The 20,868-nt window shown below is 38.9% G+C and overlaps 1 protein-coding gene across 5 annotated transcripts in view; it reads right to left on the reverse strand.

Annotated features, from left to right (window-relative positions):
• Window positions 1-16,728, reverse strand: part of HNRNPR (heterogeneous nuclear ribonucleoprotein R) — a 31,464-nt gene extending 14,736 nt beyond the window's left edge. For 2 of the 5 annotated variants that reach the window (XM_045858839.1, XM_045858837.1), the window contains exons 1-5: window positions 16,590-16,728; window positions 13,240-13,405; window positions 10,852-10,970; window positions 9,935-10,042; window positions 7,815-7,928 (exon numbers count right to left, since the gene is read on the reverse strand). In XM_045858839.1, coding sequence (XP_045714795.1) covers window positions 7,815-7,928; window positions 9,935-10,042; window positions 10,852-10,970; window positions 13,240-13,396 — 498 coding nt within the window. In that variant the 5' untranslated portion in view covers window positions 13,397-13,405; window positions 16,590-16,728. Of the gene's footprint in view, window positions 1-7,814; window positions 7,929-9,934; window positions 10,043-10,851; window positions 10,971-13,239; window positions 13,409-16,589 lie in introns of all 5 variants that reach the window. The other 3 variants (XM_045858838.1, XM_045858840.1, XM_045858841.1) reach the window with 3 other exon arrangements.
• Window positions 16,729-20,868: the final 4,140 nt, after the last annotated feature.

Consider the following 20,868-nt stretch of genomic DNA (forward strand, 5'->3'; position numbering starts at 1 on the left):
TGGATTGAGCACTGGCCTGCAAACCGAGAGGTTGCAGGTTCTATTCCCAGTCAGTGCACATGCCTGGGCTGTGGGCCAGGTCCCCCCGGTTGGTGACCTGTGAGAGGCAACAGTTTGAAGTATCTCTTGCACATCAGTGTTTCTCTCCCTCTCTTTCTCCCTCCCTTTCCCCTCTCTAAAAGTAAATAAATAAAATCTTAAAAAAAAAAACAAAAAAAAACAAACTCAGATTCCCCCTCACTGCTATCAGGTGAAACCTGAGGTCTACTGAAGCTCTAGCATAATTCTCACATAACAGCTATTCCAAATCTTCCATTTCCTTGAAGTCTCCAATTCTTGTTCACTAAATGTCATTTTAAGGTCACCTGGGAAAGTTACTGGTTTCCTCATATTTTTCCTCTGAACCTTAACAACCTTTCTCAATTATCTATTTTCACTTCTTTCCTTCTATCTTGGAGAAAGAGATTTACTTCCTTTCCAAGGTTAATGTTTTTTAAGAAAATATTTTATTTATTTTTGGAGAGAGAAGAAGGGAGGGGCAAAAGAGAGAAAAACATCTATGAGAGAGAAACATCAGATGCCCCTTGCACGCCCCCCACTGGGGACTTGGCCTGCTGCCCAGCCATGTGCCTGACTGGGAATTGACAAACCAGAAACCTATCGGTTTGCAGAACTGCACCCAGCCCACTGAGTCACACCAGTCAGGGCCCAAGGTTAACTTCTTAACACTAATAAATACGCACATTTTTTGTTCACCAATTTCTTCTAAAAATAATTACAAACCTTTCTTTCTTAAACTCGTGTATTTTCCTTAGTACATCCCTTCCTGTCAGCTGGTTCTTTCCTGTCTTCAAACATGCTAAATCTTCCACAACAAAACAAAATACAAACAAAAATCCCTCACCTTAGCTTATATATCTTCCCTTTCATATTTACTGTATTTTGCCATGTATGATGCACGCCCATGTGTTTGTGCATATTATACACGGGATTATCCTACCCATTGTTATACCCATGGCATGTAATCCTTATATATCCAGGCATAATGCAGCACACCCTTATTTTTCCCTCAAAAATTGGTGCTAAAAAGTGTGCACTATACACAGTGAAACATGGCATGTGCTTTGAACATATGCCTCATCTTTTGTTTTACTCATGCTGTTTTTCAACACATCTGTATGCTTAGTACTGTGCAGCTACAGAAAAGTAAAAATAAGACACTTAAGGCATCATCTGAATAGTATCCCTACAGAACCATCTTTCTAACGAAAACCCACTCTGAAAAACCCTTGGTACCTATACTCTTAACTCTCTAAAACTGACTTCTTCCTCTAACACTAAACCATATGCCCAAATGTCATTAACTTCTAATGACCGGATTTTCTTTCTTCAGTCTCATCGTCCTTGCCTTCTCAACCAGCATAAGCAGTGGTGATGCTACCTTCTGAAAATCCTCTTAAGTCTTCAGAACCCTCTATTTACCTGGTCTTCTTACCTTTAATTATTTTCCTATTCTTTCCATGGTGATTCTTCTATCCACCTACCCAAAATAATGGCTCTACTATTCTTCATTGTATTTTCTCCACCCCCCAAACTTACAACTCTACAGTCATCTGCCAGATCCCCATCCCAAACTGAATTCTGTATCTCCAACTGCCTAGTTTTAATCACTTCCTCCTGCCCTGGCCCATATGACTCAGTTGGTTGGAACTTCATCCTGTAGACCAAAAGGTCACAGGTTTGATTACCAATGAGGTACATACTCAGGTTGCCCATTCCATCCTGGATTGGGGCACAGAAGAGAGGGCAACTGATCAATGTTTTTCTCCCCCCGCCCCCATTCCAAAAACAAAGAGCAATAGAAAAAACAATGTGCTCAGGTAAAAATAAAAAATAATTTCCTCTTGATTGTCCTGATTTTATCTCAAATCACCACTAAGGCTAGCGGTGCTAACTTTTGTCTGTTGAATATATATGTATGTATAGATATGGATGACTATCAGAATAATACTAATAGTAGTTATCAATACATGAAAACCTGCTCTAATTTTATTCTTTTTCCTGGTTATATTTTCTACATATTCTATAATAAAGATACAATTTACTGAGGAAATATTTTTATAAACAAAAAAATCTCAAATACTTTGAATCTCATTCCCATTCATATCCAATTAATGTTTTTAACTATCAGCTTCAAGTTGCTCTAACTCATGCCTCACCTACACAGACAACTGGCTTTCTCTAATCAATAAACCTTTCATGAGACACAGAAATGCATGTACCTTGAACTCATGTGCCATGTATTTTTCTAAGTTCTAGAGATACAGTGAACAAAGGTCTAGGCGTTCATGAAGCTTATATTACCAATGAAAATAAAAATATAAACAATATGATTTTTAGGTATTAAAGGCTAACAAAATAAAAGCAAGAAAAGGTGGTAAAAATGATGAGGAAGAGAATGTATTTTAAATCAGGAGAGCCTCCCTAAGATGGCTAAATTTGAACAGACTTAGGAGAGAAAATCAAGTAAAATTCTGAGGAGAGAACATTCCAGAGTGAGGGAACAAGTACAAAAAGATGGTAGAGTACAATTGCCATAGTCGAAGCATAGCAAAGAAGCCAGTGACTGGGACCCAATGTCCACGCAGGAGACAGTATTGAGAGAGAGAACAGGATCCAGACTAAGTTAAACCAGGGTTAAGAGTTTGAGTTTTATTCCAGATGTGCTGGAAACATATCAGGATTTTGAGCAGACAAGTGACTAGGTATGACCTATGTTCTAAAAGGAATATTCTGGTAACTCGGTAGAAAATGGACTGTACAGAAAAACAGGCTGACTGGCCCGGTTAACAGGGCGCAACAGTGAGTTTCAAATTACATTGAGTTCAAAACCTGCATTTTAGCTACCTCGATCACGTTTCTTAATCAGTGAATCTCCATATCCTCATCTGGGAGTGACACCACAGCAAGAGGGTTCAATCTGCATGTCAGTGGAGAGCTTACAACCTGTTCTTTATTTTATTCCCCGCACTAGACACAGTGGTTGCTCATCTTTGAACGAATGCGTGAGTGAGCATCTACCTCACACTGCTAACTTCTACACTAACCAGATCCCATCCCTTCTTTCCTCCTCAAGGGCACATGGACCAGTAACAACTTGATCAATTTCCCCTTTCATGTATCAAAATCATTTCCATCCGCACAAGTATAATTTCTCCCTTGAAATTTAAACAAAAATACCAGTATATCTTGACTACAAATGCCTTCTAGCTATTTTCCTATTTCTCTGCTACCCTCTATAGCAAAATTCCTCCAAAAAACCCCCAAAACAAAATGGTATCTACTTGCTATCTCAAATTCCTCATCTCCTACTCTCTTGAAGGTTCTCCAAATCTGACTTTTACCACCATTCCTATCAAAGTCAACTACAATCAAATATCAATTCACATACTCATCTTACTTGGAAAGTTTGATGTAACTATCATTCCTTCTGTGAAAACTTTCTTAACTTGACTTCTGAGACACCACACTCCTGGTTTTTCTCTTACGTCACTTGGCTTGCTCTTCTCAGTCCCCTCTGTTAGTTCCTCATCTCCCCTAACTCTGAATGTTGAAGGGCTCAGGTCTCAGACCTTAGACCTTTTCTCTAAGCTACACACAACTAACTTCCTTGGTGACCGCACCCAAACTCATGGTTTTTAAACACCACATAGATGCTTTTGTTTCCCCATATTTACAATCTCCAGCCAAAACTCTTCCCTGAATTCCAAACTCATATAAGCAGCTGATCACACAAGAGCTAGACTCGGAGGTCTGAGATGTCTAACACGTAACATGTCCAGGATGGCCCTACTGCTACCTCTCAGTCCTGCTAATCTGCTCTTCAACACAGCCTTCCTTATTTCAGTAAACGGCACTCCATCCTTCCAGGTACTCAGGTCAGAAGCCTTGAAGTCATTCTTGGCTCCTTTCTCTCATATCCCTACATCCAACCCATCAATAAATATCCAGAGTCTGACTTCTCACTAGCTTCCACTATATCAACATGCATCATCGTTCAATAAACATATCAACTCTAAAATCTTTTCAGGGCATAGCACTAAAAAAAGCTACTGATAAAAGGTATCCTGAGATAAGAAATATACAAGAATTGATATTAATTTTGAAATGCATTTTTTACTTATTTTATTTCTAGAGAGAGGAAAAAGAGGGGGCAGCTAATGTGCAAGAAAAGCATTGATCAGTTGCCTCTCACACACCCCCAACTGGGGTCTTGGCCCACAACCCAGGGATGTGCCCTGACCAGGAATCGAACCTGCAACCTTCTGGTTCGCAGGCTGGTGCTCAATCCACTGAGCCACACCAGCCAGGGCTGACATGCATTTTTAATGTGACTAGGCTCTCTAGCCTACTTTGGTTAAGGTATTTTTATATTTGAGAATATTTTAAAACCATTCTGGGAAGTAAATTCAGCTCTATATTATTTTTATTACCATAATGCAATAGTGCTTCATAATTACATTATTCACCAACCAAATTTTCTCCCTACCCATTACAAGCACATGCAAAAGCAAAGAAAGAGTACATGCAGTGGCACTATGAAAATATTTAATATATCTGATACACAACTAAGTGAGGAAGCTGAATGTCAGATTATACTACCACTTATTATAACACATGTGCCTAGATTTTTCAAACCAGACAAGTTTGCCTCCTAAGCATACCTGAAGTGAAAAACCTGTATTTTCAGTAAAATAATTTAATGACTGAATAATCACTTTACAGAAAGGATTCATCAGAATGAGTTCACTGTACTCATTTGAATGTTAGAAGCCCAATTTACATGTTTTCTAAGAGAATGCAGCTTTATTTTAGAAGAAACGTCTACAAATCTGTGGTCAACAAGGTACCCAGTATTATAAATCACTGGGGTCCATAAAGAAACAGGCTATAAATAAAGATTTATCTGAGAAATAAGAAGTGGCCTCGTTTCAAGATCACTTTACCTTAGGACATTAAAAGAATTTAAAAAGGCTAAAACTAAGCAGTATTCAAAACCAAATTAGCTCTGGCTGGGTGGCGAGATGGGTTGAAGCAGTCGCCTAGTGCAACGAAAGGTTGTCAGTCCCATCCCCAGTCAGAGCACATACCTAGGTTGAGGGTTTGATCTCCAGTTTCAGTGCATATGGGATGCAACCAATAAATCTTTCTCTCACATCAACGTTTCTCTGTCTCTCTTTCAGTAACAGCATCTGTTAATGAGTGCTCATTTATAGGATTAATTTACAGTAGATTTTATCCAAAGATAAAATATCATAGTTTTCATCCACATAACTTAAGTTTTTAACATTGTCACTCTCAGGCACTGACCCTAATTTCAACTTCCTCAATCGAAAGCTTGAAATTTTTTAGCCCTGGCTGGTGTGGCTCAGTGGACTTAGTGCCAGCCTGCGAACCAAAGGGTTACTGGTTTGACTCCCAGTCAGAGCACATGCCTGGGTTGCAGGCCAGGTGCCCAGTTGAGGGCACGTGAGAGGCAACCACACACTGATGTTTCTCTCCCTTTCTTTCTCCCTCCCTTTTTCCAAAAATAAATAAACGAAGTCTTTTTAAACAAAAGAGTTTAAAATGTTTTTAACATTGATTTCAGAGAAAGAGGAATGGCAGTTGGAGGGTGGGGGGTGAGAAACATCAATTTGTTGTTCTACTTATTTATGCATTCAGTGGTTGATTCTTATACGTGCCCTGACCAGGGATCAAATCCACAACTTTGGCATATCAGGACAACACTCTAACCAACTGAGTTACCCAGCCAGGGCAAGAGCTAAAAAGTTTTAATGACTCTAATGAAACATAAAAGAACAAAAGCATTAGAGCTCACTGCATCAAAAATGACAACAATTAAAACCAATTTATTAAATCTACTGGCCACCCAATATATTAAAAACTTATTTTTCTTGCTGTATGCCTGAAACTAATATAGAATACTGTCAGTTGAAAAAAAAATCTATTTTTCTAACTTTCCAAAACTTTAATTTTGTACAAGTATAGGCCAAATCTTATAAAATTTAAATTTATGGGAGGAATCCAAAACTTTACACTGCAAATTTTATTGTAACAAATTCCTTAACAAGAGTGGCTTAAGCTGGTGATTTCATATAAGAACTTTGCTACAACAATATTTGCTGTATGTAATAATATATAATATATAGAAAAATGTATCTTTCTCCTAAAGAGGCAATGCAATATAAGAGGATGATACATGTTTTAATTATCATATCAACTATGTTTCTAACTAGATACTCAAAATAGTTTCCTATTATTCAAATGCTTCCAGTGAAATCTTAAGAGTACTAGGAAACCCCTTCCTTATCTATATAAAGCAAAGACAAAATAAGTCTCCATTAATGAAACTAATCTAATGGGCTAAAAAAGTTCATTTCTATAATTATGAAATACATAACCCAATAAAATTTATACTAAGCTGTTTTGAGAGTTGTGAAGAACACAACAGTACTATATAGATTTAATTTTTATTCCTAAGGACTTTATAATTAGTTGAAGAAGTAAGACTAAGATACATGTAATAATTGGTAAATACTAAACATGGATATCACATGCTGAATGGTATACTACAGACTTTTCAAACTATCCCCCTCTTGGAGGTGTCCTAGGGTGCCTCAGGAACAAAGGAAAGACAAAGGAACAATTCCATTTTAATCATTTTATATGAGGGTTTAAGGTAAGGAAAAAAATCCTGGTACTAAGAAAAAAATTTAGAAACATTAGGAAAAATATATATGCTGTAGGAGTCCAAGTAAGAAAAAAGTTGAACTTTATTTCTTATTGTTTAAATATAAATGTAGATTTGAAAGACTTCACTATGTAAGCAGAACAATGAAGATAAAGGATACAGGGTAGGCAGGGAGGGGATAACAGGAGAACAAAAATGAAAAAAGGCCAATTACTATTCACTTGTACACTATGGTTTGTTTTGTTTGTTTGTTTTTATTTATTTTTAGAGAGAGGGGAAGGGAGGGAGGGAGAGAAACAGCAATGTGTGGTTGCCTCTTGTGCGCGCCTATTGAGGACCTGGCCTGTAACCCAGGCATGTGCCCTGACTGGGAATTGAACCAGCGACCCTTCAGTTAGCAGGCCAGCACTCAATTCACTGAGCCACACCATCCAGGGCACTTGTACACTATGTTTTGAGGACACCTGCTCCTATGAGGATCATAGATTACTTAAAGTCTCAATTCCAACTCTAACAATAATTATATTAAGTAATTTAGGTTTCTTTTTAAAAAATATTTTAGTTATTTATTTTGAGAGGAGAGGGAGGGAGAAAGAGAGGGAGAGAAACATCAATGTGTGGTTGCCTCTCTAGCACCCCCTACTGGGGACCTGGCCCGCAACCTAGGCATGTGCCCTGACCAGTAATCGAACTGACGACCCTTTGGTTCAAAGGCCTGTGCTGTGTTCAATCCACTGAGCTAAATCAGCCAGAACTACATAAATAAAATCTTTTTAATTAATTAATTAATTAATGACCTCACTTCAAGCACCTAAAATGGTGTGTTGCTACTTGCATAGTTTTAGCAACCAGTTCCAAGAATTCTACATTCCTTTACCAAGTATTTGGGCACCTACCAGTCACATGATTATCTTTGCTTATGATGCAGCAAAATACATATGGATATCCAAAAAGCAGTAACTGAAACTTTGAAGAGAATCAAGTATTTTTCCCAATCACACAATGGATAGAATGATCTACAAACTGGAAAGATTTTGGCAAAGAGCTGAAGGACACTTACTTCTGTTCCAATTCCAGGTTGCGTGCCAGAGTACACACTATCTGGCGGAGGACCACCATACTTCCTCTGTCCTGTGGTCACATCCAGAGTATAACCAGTCCTCTCAAGCAAGGCCTAAAAGTAATCACATATCTGTTTATACTTGGATATTAAATATTACACACAAATCAGTACATTGATATTTTCTAAAAGGCACCCCAATCTCTTAGGCCATGCAGTTTATAATTAGGTTAAAAAAAAATCGAAATTCACACTGGTTCCTCTCAAATGTTGCTCCCACTTTATTTTACTTCTTTCCATACATTTAATGGAAAAGTCGTGGACAAATTAAGTCTCTAAAGACATACCACATTTTTGTTATGAGAACAGAAAATAGAGGCAAGAATTACTAAAAATTCAACATAAGCTGATCTGAGGCTACCAATTCATACTTACGTACCACAGTTCCTCATTTTCTACCTCCTCTACCTTCAGTTAGACCAGTTTCTTTGCTTGTTCCTTTTACATACCATACTTAGAGCCACCAGTGATACTTTTCAAATAAACTGTTTGCTATCATTAAAAAATCAACAGTCCTATACCTCTCGTGCAGCTTACCTCATTTACTATTTCTCACATCTTCCTATTCCTTCTATTATACTCAAACAATTGGACCTGTTTTATTTGGTCCTTTTATTTTGTACTCCTGTTAAACCATAAGCTTTTTAAGAACCAGACAATTTCTCATACAGCAGACTCAAAATATTTGGCAATTACCAAATGAATATGTTCAGGATCCAAAAAACAAAAAAACAAACAAAAAACCCCCCACAAAAAAACTCGTATTTCCCCATTTCCAACTTTCTCACAATATTAGATTAGGTATTAAGGGGAATTACAGGAAAAAAGATAACGTCATTGTCCTCAAAGGTTTGTGCTCATATGAAAGGCCTAGAGAACGAAGACACGAAGGGAGAAAAAGAAATGCAATCTACCTAAAAGGGAGTCTGACACTTCAGGATTTTCAAATTATACAATGTCAGGGCAACAAGGGAGTTGAGCTACCACCAAGTTCAGTGGTTTTCAAAAATACCTTTGGAAGAACCTTGGGATACCAAAGTTACCTTAGACCCTCCATTCCTTTACCTTTGACTCTACTTTTAAACATAAAAATACATGTAATACACAAAATATATACATTTATATGCATTTAAATATTTACGTGTGATACTTACATAATGTAATATACACATATTACATATATAGCATATATCTTATCAGGAGCAAATAGCTTTAGGAAAGTAACAGGCCTATTCAGTGAACAGCAGTAAGTTTAAAAAACACACACATTACATCAAATAGAATTTTCACATATTTATTTTTTTTAATATAAGAATGAGGTTATGTCGTTTTACACATGAGGGGAAAATGTACAAAAGAGCTCTATATAAACTAGTTATATGGCAGAAACTATCATTTATATTTCATATTTACATAAAGCTGTACAAACAACTTCAATATTAAATAAAGTATTTCAAATTGAAAAGTCTATCACTGTAGCAAAGCATCAATGTCCTTTTAACTAAGAAATTAGGTTCACTAGTCTTTCACTAAATGTCCTATATTTACCTTTCAGAGAAATTTACCTAAATAGTAACAATAATGGTTCATAGTTACACACTTTTTGCTACATTCCAGGCATTATTTTAAGCACTCTGTATCTTAATTCTTTTAATCCTCACAACTCGAGGTAGACACTATTACTATTCTCCATTCATAAATAAACTGAAGTAAATAAAAATTCAAAGAAAGCAAAGCAGTTATAAAAACACTTTTTACCAAGAGAAAAAACAAAACAAAGAGCTTAGAAATGAATAAGAGATATGACTGGATCAATTAAAAAAACTATTGTAAGAAGCATCAATAAATAGATATCATTCACAGCCTGAAGAACAAGGAATGAGGGCAAGTCTAAATTGGGGTTTTTTTCACCAAATATAGAATTAAATGTTCGCCTCCAAAATTCTTCTAATTTTCCCTAAATTATTTCATTTCTAAACACTAATTTTAAAAAGTGAAACTATAAAAACTGTTTGATGTCATTTGATTAAATTTGATTTCATTACCACGTCAAGTTTTACCTTGATCTTTGCTTCATCGGGTCCCTTTGTAGACTCTTGCACCTTGCTCCCCTGTTTCTCCCTTTGCCTGTAGGTCTTCATAACTCCGCATAAAAATGCACTTTTGTTCTAGAACAGGCAAGTTATTCAATGAAAAAGAATTACCAGGAATTGTTGAAGGGTCAAATACATAATTAAACTCAATTTCAGAAGATCAGAATTTTAACAAAACATTTACTCATGTATTTACTCAATGCTGAGTGGTGTCAGAGAATGGAGGAAAAAGCAGCAAGACAGTCTTCCACTTGTTGATATTTAAACGTATACGGGCTATCGTTGCCACATGTTCTGAAACTACTTCTCCCACCTACATTACTTCCCTTCAAGACAATTAAGACAGAATCAAATGACCCCAAAATCTGAGCAATTTAAACATGTGAAACTAGTTAAAAATTAGCAAACTTTGATTTTAATTTTTTTTTTAAAAAGCTTTTTTTCTTTTTAGAGAGAGGGAAGGGAAGGAGAAAGAGAGGGAAAGAAATACCAATGTGAAAGAGAAAAATCTAACGGTTGCCTCTCATACATGCCCTGTCCCAGAACCTAATCCACAACCCAGGCATGTGCCATGACCAGGAATTGAACCAGCGACCTTTCACTTTACAGGGTGATACTCAACCAACTGAACCACACGGGTCAGGGGGGATTTTAAGTTTTGAAAGTAACTTACTGCAAACAAGGAATGGGGGAGACTTTTACTTTATATTTGTGTTTCTGAAAATTCTGCCATAACAGATCTTCGTTTTCCTTAAAACTAAATTTTCTAAAAGAAGTAGAGGTAATCACAAACAAAAAATACCACTTCTCTACAGGAAAAAAATAATAGTAAACTAATTTCAGGTCACTAGTTGTTCAAAGACATTTCTGAGTAATGGCCTTACCTGAACATGTGATAAGTCACTTTCCTTGAACTGTTGTAGTACAGATAGAGCTCCTTCTTCATTAAATTCCCTGAGAGCATCAATTGCTCTTTCATCAAGATCGACATAAGCTACCAATCCTACAAATGAAATTGAAAAGGAGTAACATTATTGCAACAAAAGGGATAGTCCACACTGTGCTATCAATGTTTAATCAAGAACAGTTACATTCAGTACTATCACTAACAAACTACATTTTCATCTACCTATTTGCATACAGACAGATATACAACTACTATATAGACAGGTCAAGAGTACAAATATGAAAATAAAAGCTAAAATGTCAATAACTATAAACATGAATTTCAACCCCCATATCCCACAAGAAAACATAAAAAATCCTAACCCCATTTCCCACTCCTCAACAGGTTTAAATCTTGGCAGTTAAATCTGATGTACACACTGCACTACAGATTAAGCATTAATATAACAAATTCTGATTCATGTTAGACTGGTAAGAACACATTGTATTTCCCAAGGATCAACCTTAAAATTATATGGACTGTTGTAGTTGTTGCTAACCACACAAGAGGTGGGGGGATAAAAAGAGAGAACTATTTTTACTAAATTAATTCTTTCTGCTCTCCAAAAAGTGTCAACAGCTTTTCCTCCTTAGCACCAAAGATAACATGAAACATATTTGTTTATCGAAGCATCTACTTTGCTGCAGTCAGAATGTGGAAAGGCATTTTAAACTTTTCTACAAATGCAGGTGCAGCTTGATCAATCAATTCTGAAAGTCATATTTTAAGGCACTTTGTACTCTTCTGAAGTGTCAAGCTGAGATTTAAAAGATGCTGTGGCATTTGCAACACTGGTCAAGAATGGCAATTTTTTTCAAATGGCATTAAGGACTTTACTATGGACTCACAAGTAAACTATACAGAAAATATACACTGCATTCCATATATGTAGTATATTTAACTGCATACAGAACATCTACTAAGTTTAAAATATAATTACTTAAGTTTGTTAAGTGTTATATTTATCTCCATATATATGTATAAGAAATAAATTTCAGAATTGATCCTATGTAAAATGGATATATTTGGCACATTAAAACCCCCAAGTCCATATGAACTAACATCAAAAGTGACTCCATTTTGGTAAAGCCAAAAGAACTTTATTTCATACAGTAAATATATTTTAAATAAATGTAATGCCACTTGCAAAGTTACCTTTAAAAAATGTTGTCATGGTCTGCTTTAAAAGCTCAAAATGAGCATGTCTAAATAACTGGAGTTTTCTTACTTGAATATTCCATACCACCACCCAAAGCCACAACTCAGGACACCCATCAATCCATTCTATCAATCCAACCCTACGCTTACACCATCAGCCTTTTATCAATAACAAAAACACTCTACAAGAGAGCATCTCTAAGCAGATCACTGCCAGTTCTCTATGGCAGAATGTCAAAGTTCCTGAGGGCTGATTTTCAAATGGGACCATCACTCAGGAGTCATATTTAGATGTCATCTTAATATCTGAAATTATCCTGAGTTTTTCAAGTTAAAAAAAGTTTTAAGGACAAAATAATCAGTATATGTTACTATGGTACTTAAGACATGTTTGTGAAATAATTCAATTCTCTCTCCCAAAATCTAGACAGGCCCACAAAACACTGAGGAAGTTTCCATCCATGGTCCCAAAGGGGGAGGACACATTTATTTATGAACAACAATCCCTAAGGGTAAATATATCTCTCCCTCTTTAAACTTCAAACCACTTACAACCAACCATATTAAGATGTTCAAATTTGCTTAAGCGCTTAACCATGGGACTTCTAGATTTAAAAAAAAAAAAAAAAGCAGCTGTTACAAACCAAACACTTCCATATTACTGAGAGATGTGGATTTCTGTCTAACAGAAAGTAGACAGGCACAAACTCTCAAGGAGTCTAACATTTATTATCATTTCAGATGATACAGTCTAACCAGTCCTCTTATTATGCCACCTAATCAGACCTAAGCTGATTTAACAATCACTTTAAGAAGCTAAAAGTAGAAAAGTAAAAAGAAAAATGATGACTGATTTAGATTAAGGAAAAAAGTAAAATTTGGTATGCTGAAACACACATTTTAATTGGTGGTAAACCTAAAGCAAATTGATGTACTGTTCTGGAACAACTAAGACTGAATATTCAACACTAAGAAGGCTTCAAAATAATGAGAAAAGAGTATCAAAGTCAAACCCAATATGCCTTCAATGAAGGGAAAGTAACAAACATTCAGCTCTACATAGATCAGAAACAATAAGTATTATTTAACCTTAAAAAGTCTATAAAATTTAAAGTGGTTTGCGCCCTCACTTTCATAACCAGTCAGAAACAAGAAATGCATATTATACCTGTCTGAAATATTTCATCAAGTCTTTCTGCCACCTTCTGTGGGAGGCCTGCCTCTATCAGTGTCTTGTAGTGTTCTGTGTGAGTTACACTGGAAGTATCCATTGGTTCTTCCTCTTCTTTTAACTGTACCGCATTACCATTCACCTGATTAGCCATTTTATTATGCTGCTGGAAAAAATTCAGGAGCTATATTACATTAAGCCAAAAATAACTAGTTTGTAGGACAATGCATGATTTAGCTGAACTAATTTGTATACATGCTGCTAATAACCTCTATCATTATTTTATGCCTTTTGTGATGTATCTGACCTAAAATTGCAGTAACAATCCTGTAAAACCATTAAAAATGTACATGGAAGCATTAGATCTTTAAGGAACTTCATGTACACTAGGTTAAATAAAAGCTTGAATTTACTTAAGGTAGAATCGCTGATTAACAAAAGTAGCTGTTGTGTCCTGAGGAGCATATCAACAAATCACCAGAAAATCCTAAAAAGTCCTTCAGCACTCAATTCTTATACAATTTTTAAAAGTTCAGTTTAAAAACATAATGAACACCCACAGTCCACTTAACCAAGGTTTAAGAACATTCAAATTTTCCTAACTCTGCTTCAAATCCAAGATAAGTGAGTGAGAAACGTCCTGTTGTCTCTAGTTCAACACACTGGTGGTTTGGGTTTTCTTCGCCTCACACAAAACAAAACAAAAAAAAAATCACAACTTGACATTATTTTTTGTTCTAAAATTAATTTGCTATTCCCATTCACAGATTTAAAAGAAAAAATGACTAAGTTTAAAAGTTAAAAGATTGTTTTAAGTTCACATAAAATAAAAAGTGAGCTAGAGTTGAGGTTGCTTCATTTAAAAAAATCATGAGTATATATTGGATTTTTCACATCAGTAAAATAAAGCTGCAAAAAACAAAAAACAACCAAACAATGAAAAATGGACACCTAACCTCTTCCAAATAGTTTCAGCAAACATTAATTAGGATAAACTTAGATCAGCTGTCTCAGATTAACCTACCCAAATCATTTTGCATGTTCAACCTGTATGTAATGTTGAAATGAACCAACTCCCTGAAGAGAGATTAAATAGTAAAACCATACAAGGCCAGTCTCTATCCTTCCTCAAAAGACAGAATTAAAGTGCATTCGTCTGTGGTGAAATTACAATGTAATGAAGACAATCAGCAACAGAATAAAGACATTGCAACAAATACTGAAATAAAAGAATGAAGGTGATCAAGAAAAGCCTACTTTCTTGATGAGACTCAAGATACCTAGCCACCTATAAAGAAAATACAAGTTTCCTTTAAAAAGCACTAAAACCCATAAGATACCACACTTCCAGACTGCTTATCAAACACTGTGCAAATGCACCAGGAGCAGTTTTCTGACTTAAAACAACTTCTTTTCATTTCGAAGTTCACTAATATTTAGTTGAAGTTAATGAAAAAGGGAGGAAAACTGAGAGTCAGGAGATAATAGAGTAGGAAGAGAGGAAAATGCAGCAAAGGTTACCCTGAAATGAGATAGTATCATGACCTCTTGGGATTACAAATCATTAAGACTTGATAGTCCACTAATGTCTATTCACACGCAGACTGTGGTTAAGCTCTGGATTGATAAATGTTTCTCAAGGCAAGCCTCAAATTCTGATGAACTGGCAATCTGTAAATGTTTTGGTTAACATTCATAACTTGCACACTTTTGGTCAAAAAAACTACTTACAGTGAATACGTTTACTGATTAGTACAACCTATTTGTATAAAGATGCACCCTAAAGTCCAAAGTCTCCTGAGCATATAGATCTGTTTTCCCAAGCTTCCACCACCCCAAAATACGACCATAACAAGACCATCAGAAGTCAAAAGTTGTCAGTATCACAAGACCCTTTCAGTATTGCAGCTGGAAATAACTAGTAGTCATAGAAAGAAAGCAAATTTTTGACAGAAAAGTTCAATGAACATCCGTCAAAGTGGTATGTTTTTTAAAGTATGTGTGAAGCAAAATGACAAGTTGCATATAAAGGACAAGATAGAAACATTTATGACAATTATATTGTAAAGGCTCTTTGCTAGTTGATTCGGAATTTGAATTTTACTTGTAAGTTTTAAACAAAAAATGTAAAAGAACTAGATTCTAGAAAAATAAAACGTTCAGGTCAAGGAAAAACGTTTCTTCAAGCCAAATACAATGTGCTCATTAAAAAAAAACTTTTAGATCACATGAGACTTAAAAACTCGTGTCAATTCAACACAATGCCACACAGCCAAACCATATTTCTGATGCAGCAAATATACTAATGTGACTGGAGTCATTTGAACTAAGCATTTTTGCAAAAAGTAGAAATTTCATTAAGATTTAAAAGGGCTGCTGGGAGATTTGGAAATCAGAGTAGCCCCCTTCCTATTTCTAAACAACTCTGCAAATTATTCACATTAAGAGACGAGTTGTAAAAAACCAACGACATGAAAACTAACGGTTATCTCAAGGTTTAAGAGTGTCAAGCCCTCATCCTACGACTGACTCATGAAACATAAATTCGGCTTAAGGACAGCAAAAATCTCAGGCAGTGTGAAAGGATGGGACCTTTCAAGAACCCCGTGGCTGTAAGTTTTTTAAATGCTGACAATACGCTCACTACCATCTCTTTTTTTTTAATCGCCTTTCCAATTTAGTGCGCTTAAGACATTCTTAGAATTATGTGTCTCGGGCGCTGCTTGAAGCCTAAATTTCATGGCCTCTAGTAGTCATTTTTTCCTTCAAATCTCGGCTCGAAGCATGCAAAATGGGGGAGGGGAGGGAGGCTTCCCACACACATCGGCCGTTCGTCTTCTGCTCCCCACAAAAGTTTTCTCACGGCTCAAATAACCCGGGGTTTACATCCCGCCCTCTGCCCACCCCACCCCCTCACGCCAGTCCCGACGATCAGCACATCCCACTCGTGGCTACGCCGGCTGAGACGGGACGCCTGGCGGCTCAGGCAGGGAGAAGCGATGGGGCTGCTGCGGACGCCTTAGGCCGCCGGCTGGGGCCAGCCGCGTGGAGCGGCGGACGGAGGCGGGAAAAGCACTGCCAACCGCAGCAGGCCGCGGGGAGAGCGCCCGGCAGACCGGAGCGCGGGCCGGGGAGGGGCGGGGGGAAAGGAGTAAGGGTGAGGGGGCGCCTCGGCGAGGCTAGGCCTTCTACAGTGCGGCGGGACGAAGCAGCAGCCGCCCCCAGCCCATCCCCACCCCCACCCCGGGGCCTGGATGAGAAAACGAACTGAGGACCAGGCTCAGAGCGCGGGTCGGGTCGAATCGGGGCTCCCGGCCCCTCCCCCCACGGGCCTGGGCGAGACTCACCAGGGAAGAGCAGGGGCCAGTGACCAGGCCCGTGAGAATCAGCGCGAGGCGCTTTGAAAACGACTAGAAATGGCGCGCGCGCCACCCCCTCCCCCCGTCATGGACAGAGATGCGATCCCGGCAGCACGCGGGGTTTCCCGGAACTGCTTCCAGGGACTTGGAGCGGCCAGGCAATCACCTCGCGCAATGGCCTGAGAGGCAGCTTGTGCGACCAATAGGAACAAGAAAAGCAGTACCACGCTAAACGACCAGGAGCCAATCGGGAAAGCCACCGGTTGAGCCAATGAGGGAACTCAGCGCCGCTGGCTGTGGTGCCTCCGGGGCGGGGGCAGAAACACAAAGGGGTCTGTGGTGAAGCCCGGGGTAGAGGCGAGTCTGCGGGGCATCAGGTCCTTGGAGGACTGAGGCTCCTCCCTTCTTGTCCGCTGCGAACGCGAGGTCGGAAAGCTGGGCCTCGAGCCGCGTGGCCGCCTCCGGAACCCCGCCCCTTACGGTCCGCGCCGGCCCCACTCCGCCGCGGCCTTCCCACCCCCTTGCCGGTGCCGCAGCGTCCCGAATTCCCCTTGGAGGCGCCGCCACCGCCGGCGTTCGCCCCGGCCACGCCCACCGCCACGCGGTTGGGCCTCCCTCCCGGGCACGTACGGACTCTAGTTAGTACACGATTTTAGGATGATTGGGCTGGTCTTTCGAGTAGAAAAGTCGTCCCTTGGAACGATCGGAACGCAGCCCCCCCCCGTCTCACAGGCTCCCTTCCACGCATCGTTAGGAGCGTCTCAGAATGTGAGAGGAATCACTCAAATGGGAACACTCAAAAGCTCTGTGATACACAAATGATACGCAGGGACTTTTTCCCACAGGATCTGCAGACAGTATTTACAGAGTAGGACAGATACACACATTGATGGAGCCTTTTCCATGCTGGGGAAAGGGCTTATTCCCCAAGAAGACTAACTTCTCATTATCTCTACACCTGTTCCTCACCTTCAATCCCCCCCCCCCCCCAAGTTTTGTCCCCTGTCCTCGCCTGAGTCCCAACCCGTTTCCTCCCACGGCCCTCCAATCTCACTTCGGGAGAGCCCGTCCTCCCCAACCACCGCCTCCAACGTCCCACCCTGCAGAGCCCGCCCCTGGAGGGAGTGGAGAAGGTCAAGCAGTGGTCCGCAGCATTTCCAGCCACACTTGGGTGACGTTTAAATTTCTCAGACCCTACCAACCAAAAATTAATTATTGGACATCTAGGCGCCAGTACTGAGTTAAATGTCTCGGCGGATCCAAGTTTGGCATTATGAGGTCTGAAAGTTACACAAATGATGGGATCTTTAAGACAAATAACATAAAATGATGGATATAAATTTAAGAACAGTCTAGGAGGGACGTGGTAACAGGGAGAGACCCAGAAGCTTACAATGTATTAGCCTCTAGCTCAAGGGTTCTTAACCTATTTGGTACCACTTGACCAAGTCTAGTAAAAGCTATGGATCTCTTCTAGGTTTTAAAATAAAATATATAGCCCTGGCGGATTTGCTAAATTGGTTGGAACGTCCTCCCATACACCAGAAAACGTTGGGGTTCATTCCTGGTCAGGGCACATAACCTGGGTTTCAGGTTCCATCCCCAGTGGGGGTGCATATGGGAGGCAACCATCTATGTTTCTCCCCCTCATCCACATTTCTCTCTCTCTCTCTCTCCCTCTCTCTCTCTCTCTCTCTCTCTCTCTCCCTCTCCCTCTCCCTCTCTCTCTCCCTCTCTCTCTCCCTCTCTCTCTCTCTTCTCTCATCTATCTCTCTCTCCCTCCCACCTCCGTCCCCCTACTGCTCTCTCTAAAAATCAATGAACACGTCCTCATGTGCGGATTAAAAAATAATAACAGCTCCGGCTAGTGTGGCTTGATTGATCGCAGCTCCTCCCCTACTTGTAAAGGCCACAGTTCTATTTCCGTAGGGTACATACCTAGGTCGCGGGTTGGGTACCTGGTGGGGGTATGCACTGGAGGGACCCATGGATGTTTCTCTCTCACATCTATGTCTCTCCCTCTCCGGGCAAGGATTAAAAACAACAATAATAAATAAAAAATTAAAAATAAATACATAGCATTGCAGGAGACTTCATATTGAAGTACAATTAGAAAATATATTTTTAAAACAAATTTGTGATATACTATTCCGTTTTTCTTTATTAACACATGAAATGTCAAGATCTTGCAGTGGGTCAAATAACTATTGAAATTTTAAAGCAACTAGAATATCAATAAATCCATAATAATTAAAATGTGATATGAAAATGTCTGGGATTACTATTGACAGTGAAAGGTACTACTGAATTCTACTGTGGTTTGTTGTCTACATTCACAATGGGGAAATTGCTGAATTTCAGGTGGACATTAGTGAAAATAAAGATGTTATTTTTTCCATCCTAGTTGGAAGATTGTTGAATTCCATTCAGAGACTCTTTTGAGGACATTGGCCACAAGGATAAGGACCCCTTGGACTGGATACCGTAATTAAAGTGATTCTATCACCCAATATTTTCTGGGATAATGTTTCAAGTATTTGACCATACAACCTTCTATAAGTATACTCCACCATCTCAGACTATATATCTTGATTTCTTTATTTGGAAAATGTGGTCACCCAAGCTTTGCATTCCCCCCGCCCCAAAAATTAAAAATTGTATGTGTGTGTGCATTCATGGATTCAATATTTCACAAATATTTATTGCATACCCTTTACATACAAATCATTGTGTTAAAAATAGGGAATATAAAATGAACAAAACACAGTTTCTGTCCTTAAAGAGCTTATGTTTGAGCAGTAAGGCAGGACAAGTATCCAAATAAACATCATAAAAAAATGAGTCTTGCCCTGGCTGGTGTCGCTCAGTGGATTGAGCACGGGCTGTGAACCAAAGCATCACAGGTTCGATTCCCAGTCAGGGCACATGCCTGGATTGCAGGCCACGGCCCCCAGCAACCGCCCATTAATGTTTCTCTCTCTCTCTTTCTCTCTCCCTTCCCTCTCTAAAAATAAATAAATAAAATCTTTTTTAAAAATGAGTCTTTAAGAAGAGTACCAGCCCTGATTGGTGTGGCTCCATGGGTTCTCTTACACATTGATGATTCTCTCCCTTTCTTTCTCCCTCCCTTCTCTTCTCTCTAAAAACAAATAAAATCTTTTTTAAAAAAATTATAAGAAGAGCCCTGGCTGGTGTAGCTCAGTGGATTGAATGTGGGTCTGCAAACCAATGGGTTGGTTGCTGGTTCGATTCCCACTCAGGGTTTCAGGCCAGGTCCCTAGTAGGGGCTGAGTGAGAGGCAACCACACACTGATGTTTCTCTCCCTCTCTTCCCCCCCTCTCTAAAAATAAATAAATAAATAAATAAAATCTTTTTAAAAATGTATAAGAACTCCACCTATATCCCTAATCTTTTGAAATTATATAATACAGTGCAGCCAGGCCATTCCACAATGCTTCCTTGCCACACACCAAACTTGTGATCTGAGTTGGTATGTCAGTGAACATGCTTTTGCTTCTTAAAACAATTATAAGGCACCCGAATGTTCACATCGAAGGTAAATTACTGAACTTCCTTACTGAGTCCCTAGATGAACCTTGGTTGTGCTTGTTCCCTCCATAACTTCAGTCTGTTCCTCAGACTCCCAACACGGTAACATCTATTCCACCTCTCCTAGATGCCTTCACTTGCCACTAACAAGGATAAGCCACCCAGCCACAGTTCAAAGGCATGAACAGGGGAAATGAAAAAAAGAAAACAATGTTGAAAGCAAGAAAGAGGAGAGGAAAAGGGAGAAATACCATGTGTGGAATGGTAGCAGAAAGGGCATCAAAAACCTACTCCTATTGACATTTAGGTGCCAAGAGTCCTTTACTCAGCTTTACTTGAAAACTTCAGTCCTGTCTTGAATTGTTCCAATTGTCAAGTAGAACTATTTATTTTCTTCATCAAACTATAATAATTTTTATTACTTTAAGGCATTTTCCAAAACGGTGGCACTCCAATTGAGGGTGACCAGAGCTGAAGGCTGTCTTTCATTTTTTTCAAAAGGTGCAATATGGCTGACTTTGCAATAGCTTGTAGTCAACTTACCTTAAGGCCTTATGGGCTTTGACCTGCATGGTTCAGTTGGTTGGAGCATAGGCCAACTGGAAGGTCACTGGTTCGATTCCCGGTCGGGGCACATACTCAAGTTGCAGGTTTGATCCCCGGTCAGGGTGCATGTGACAAGGTAACCAATGTTTCTCTCTCACGTTGATCTCTCTC

The sequence above is a fragment of the Phyllostomus hastatus genome, unplaced genomic scaffold, assembly GCF_019186645.2.
Source record: "Phyllostomus hastatus isolate PE091 unplaced genomic scaffold, TTU_PhHast_1.1 phas_scaffold_182, whole genome shotgun sequence".
NCBI classification, from domain to species: domain Eukaryota; kingdom Metazoa; phylum Chordata; class Mammalia; order Chiroptera; family Phyllostomidae; genus Phyllostomus; species Phyllostomus hastatus.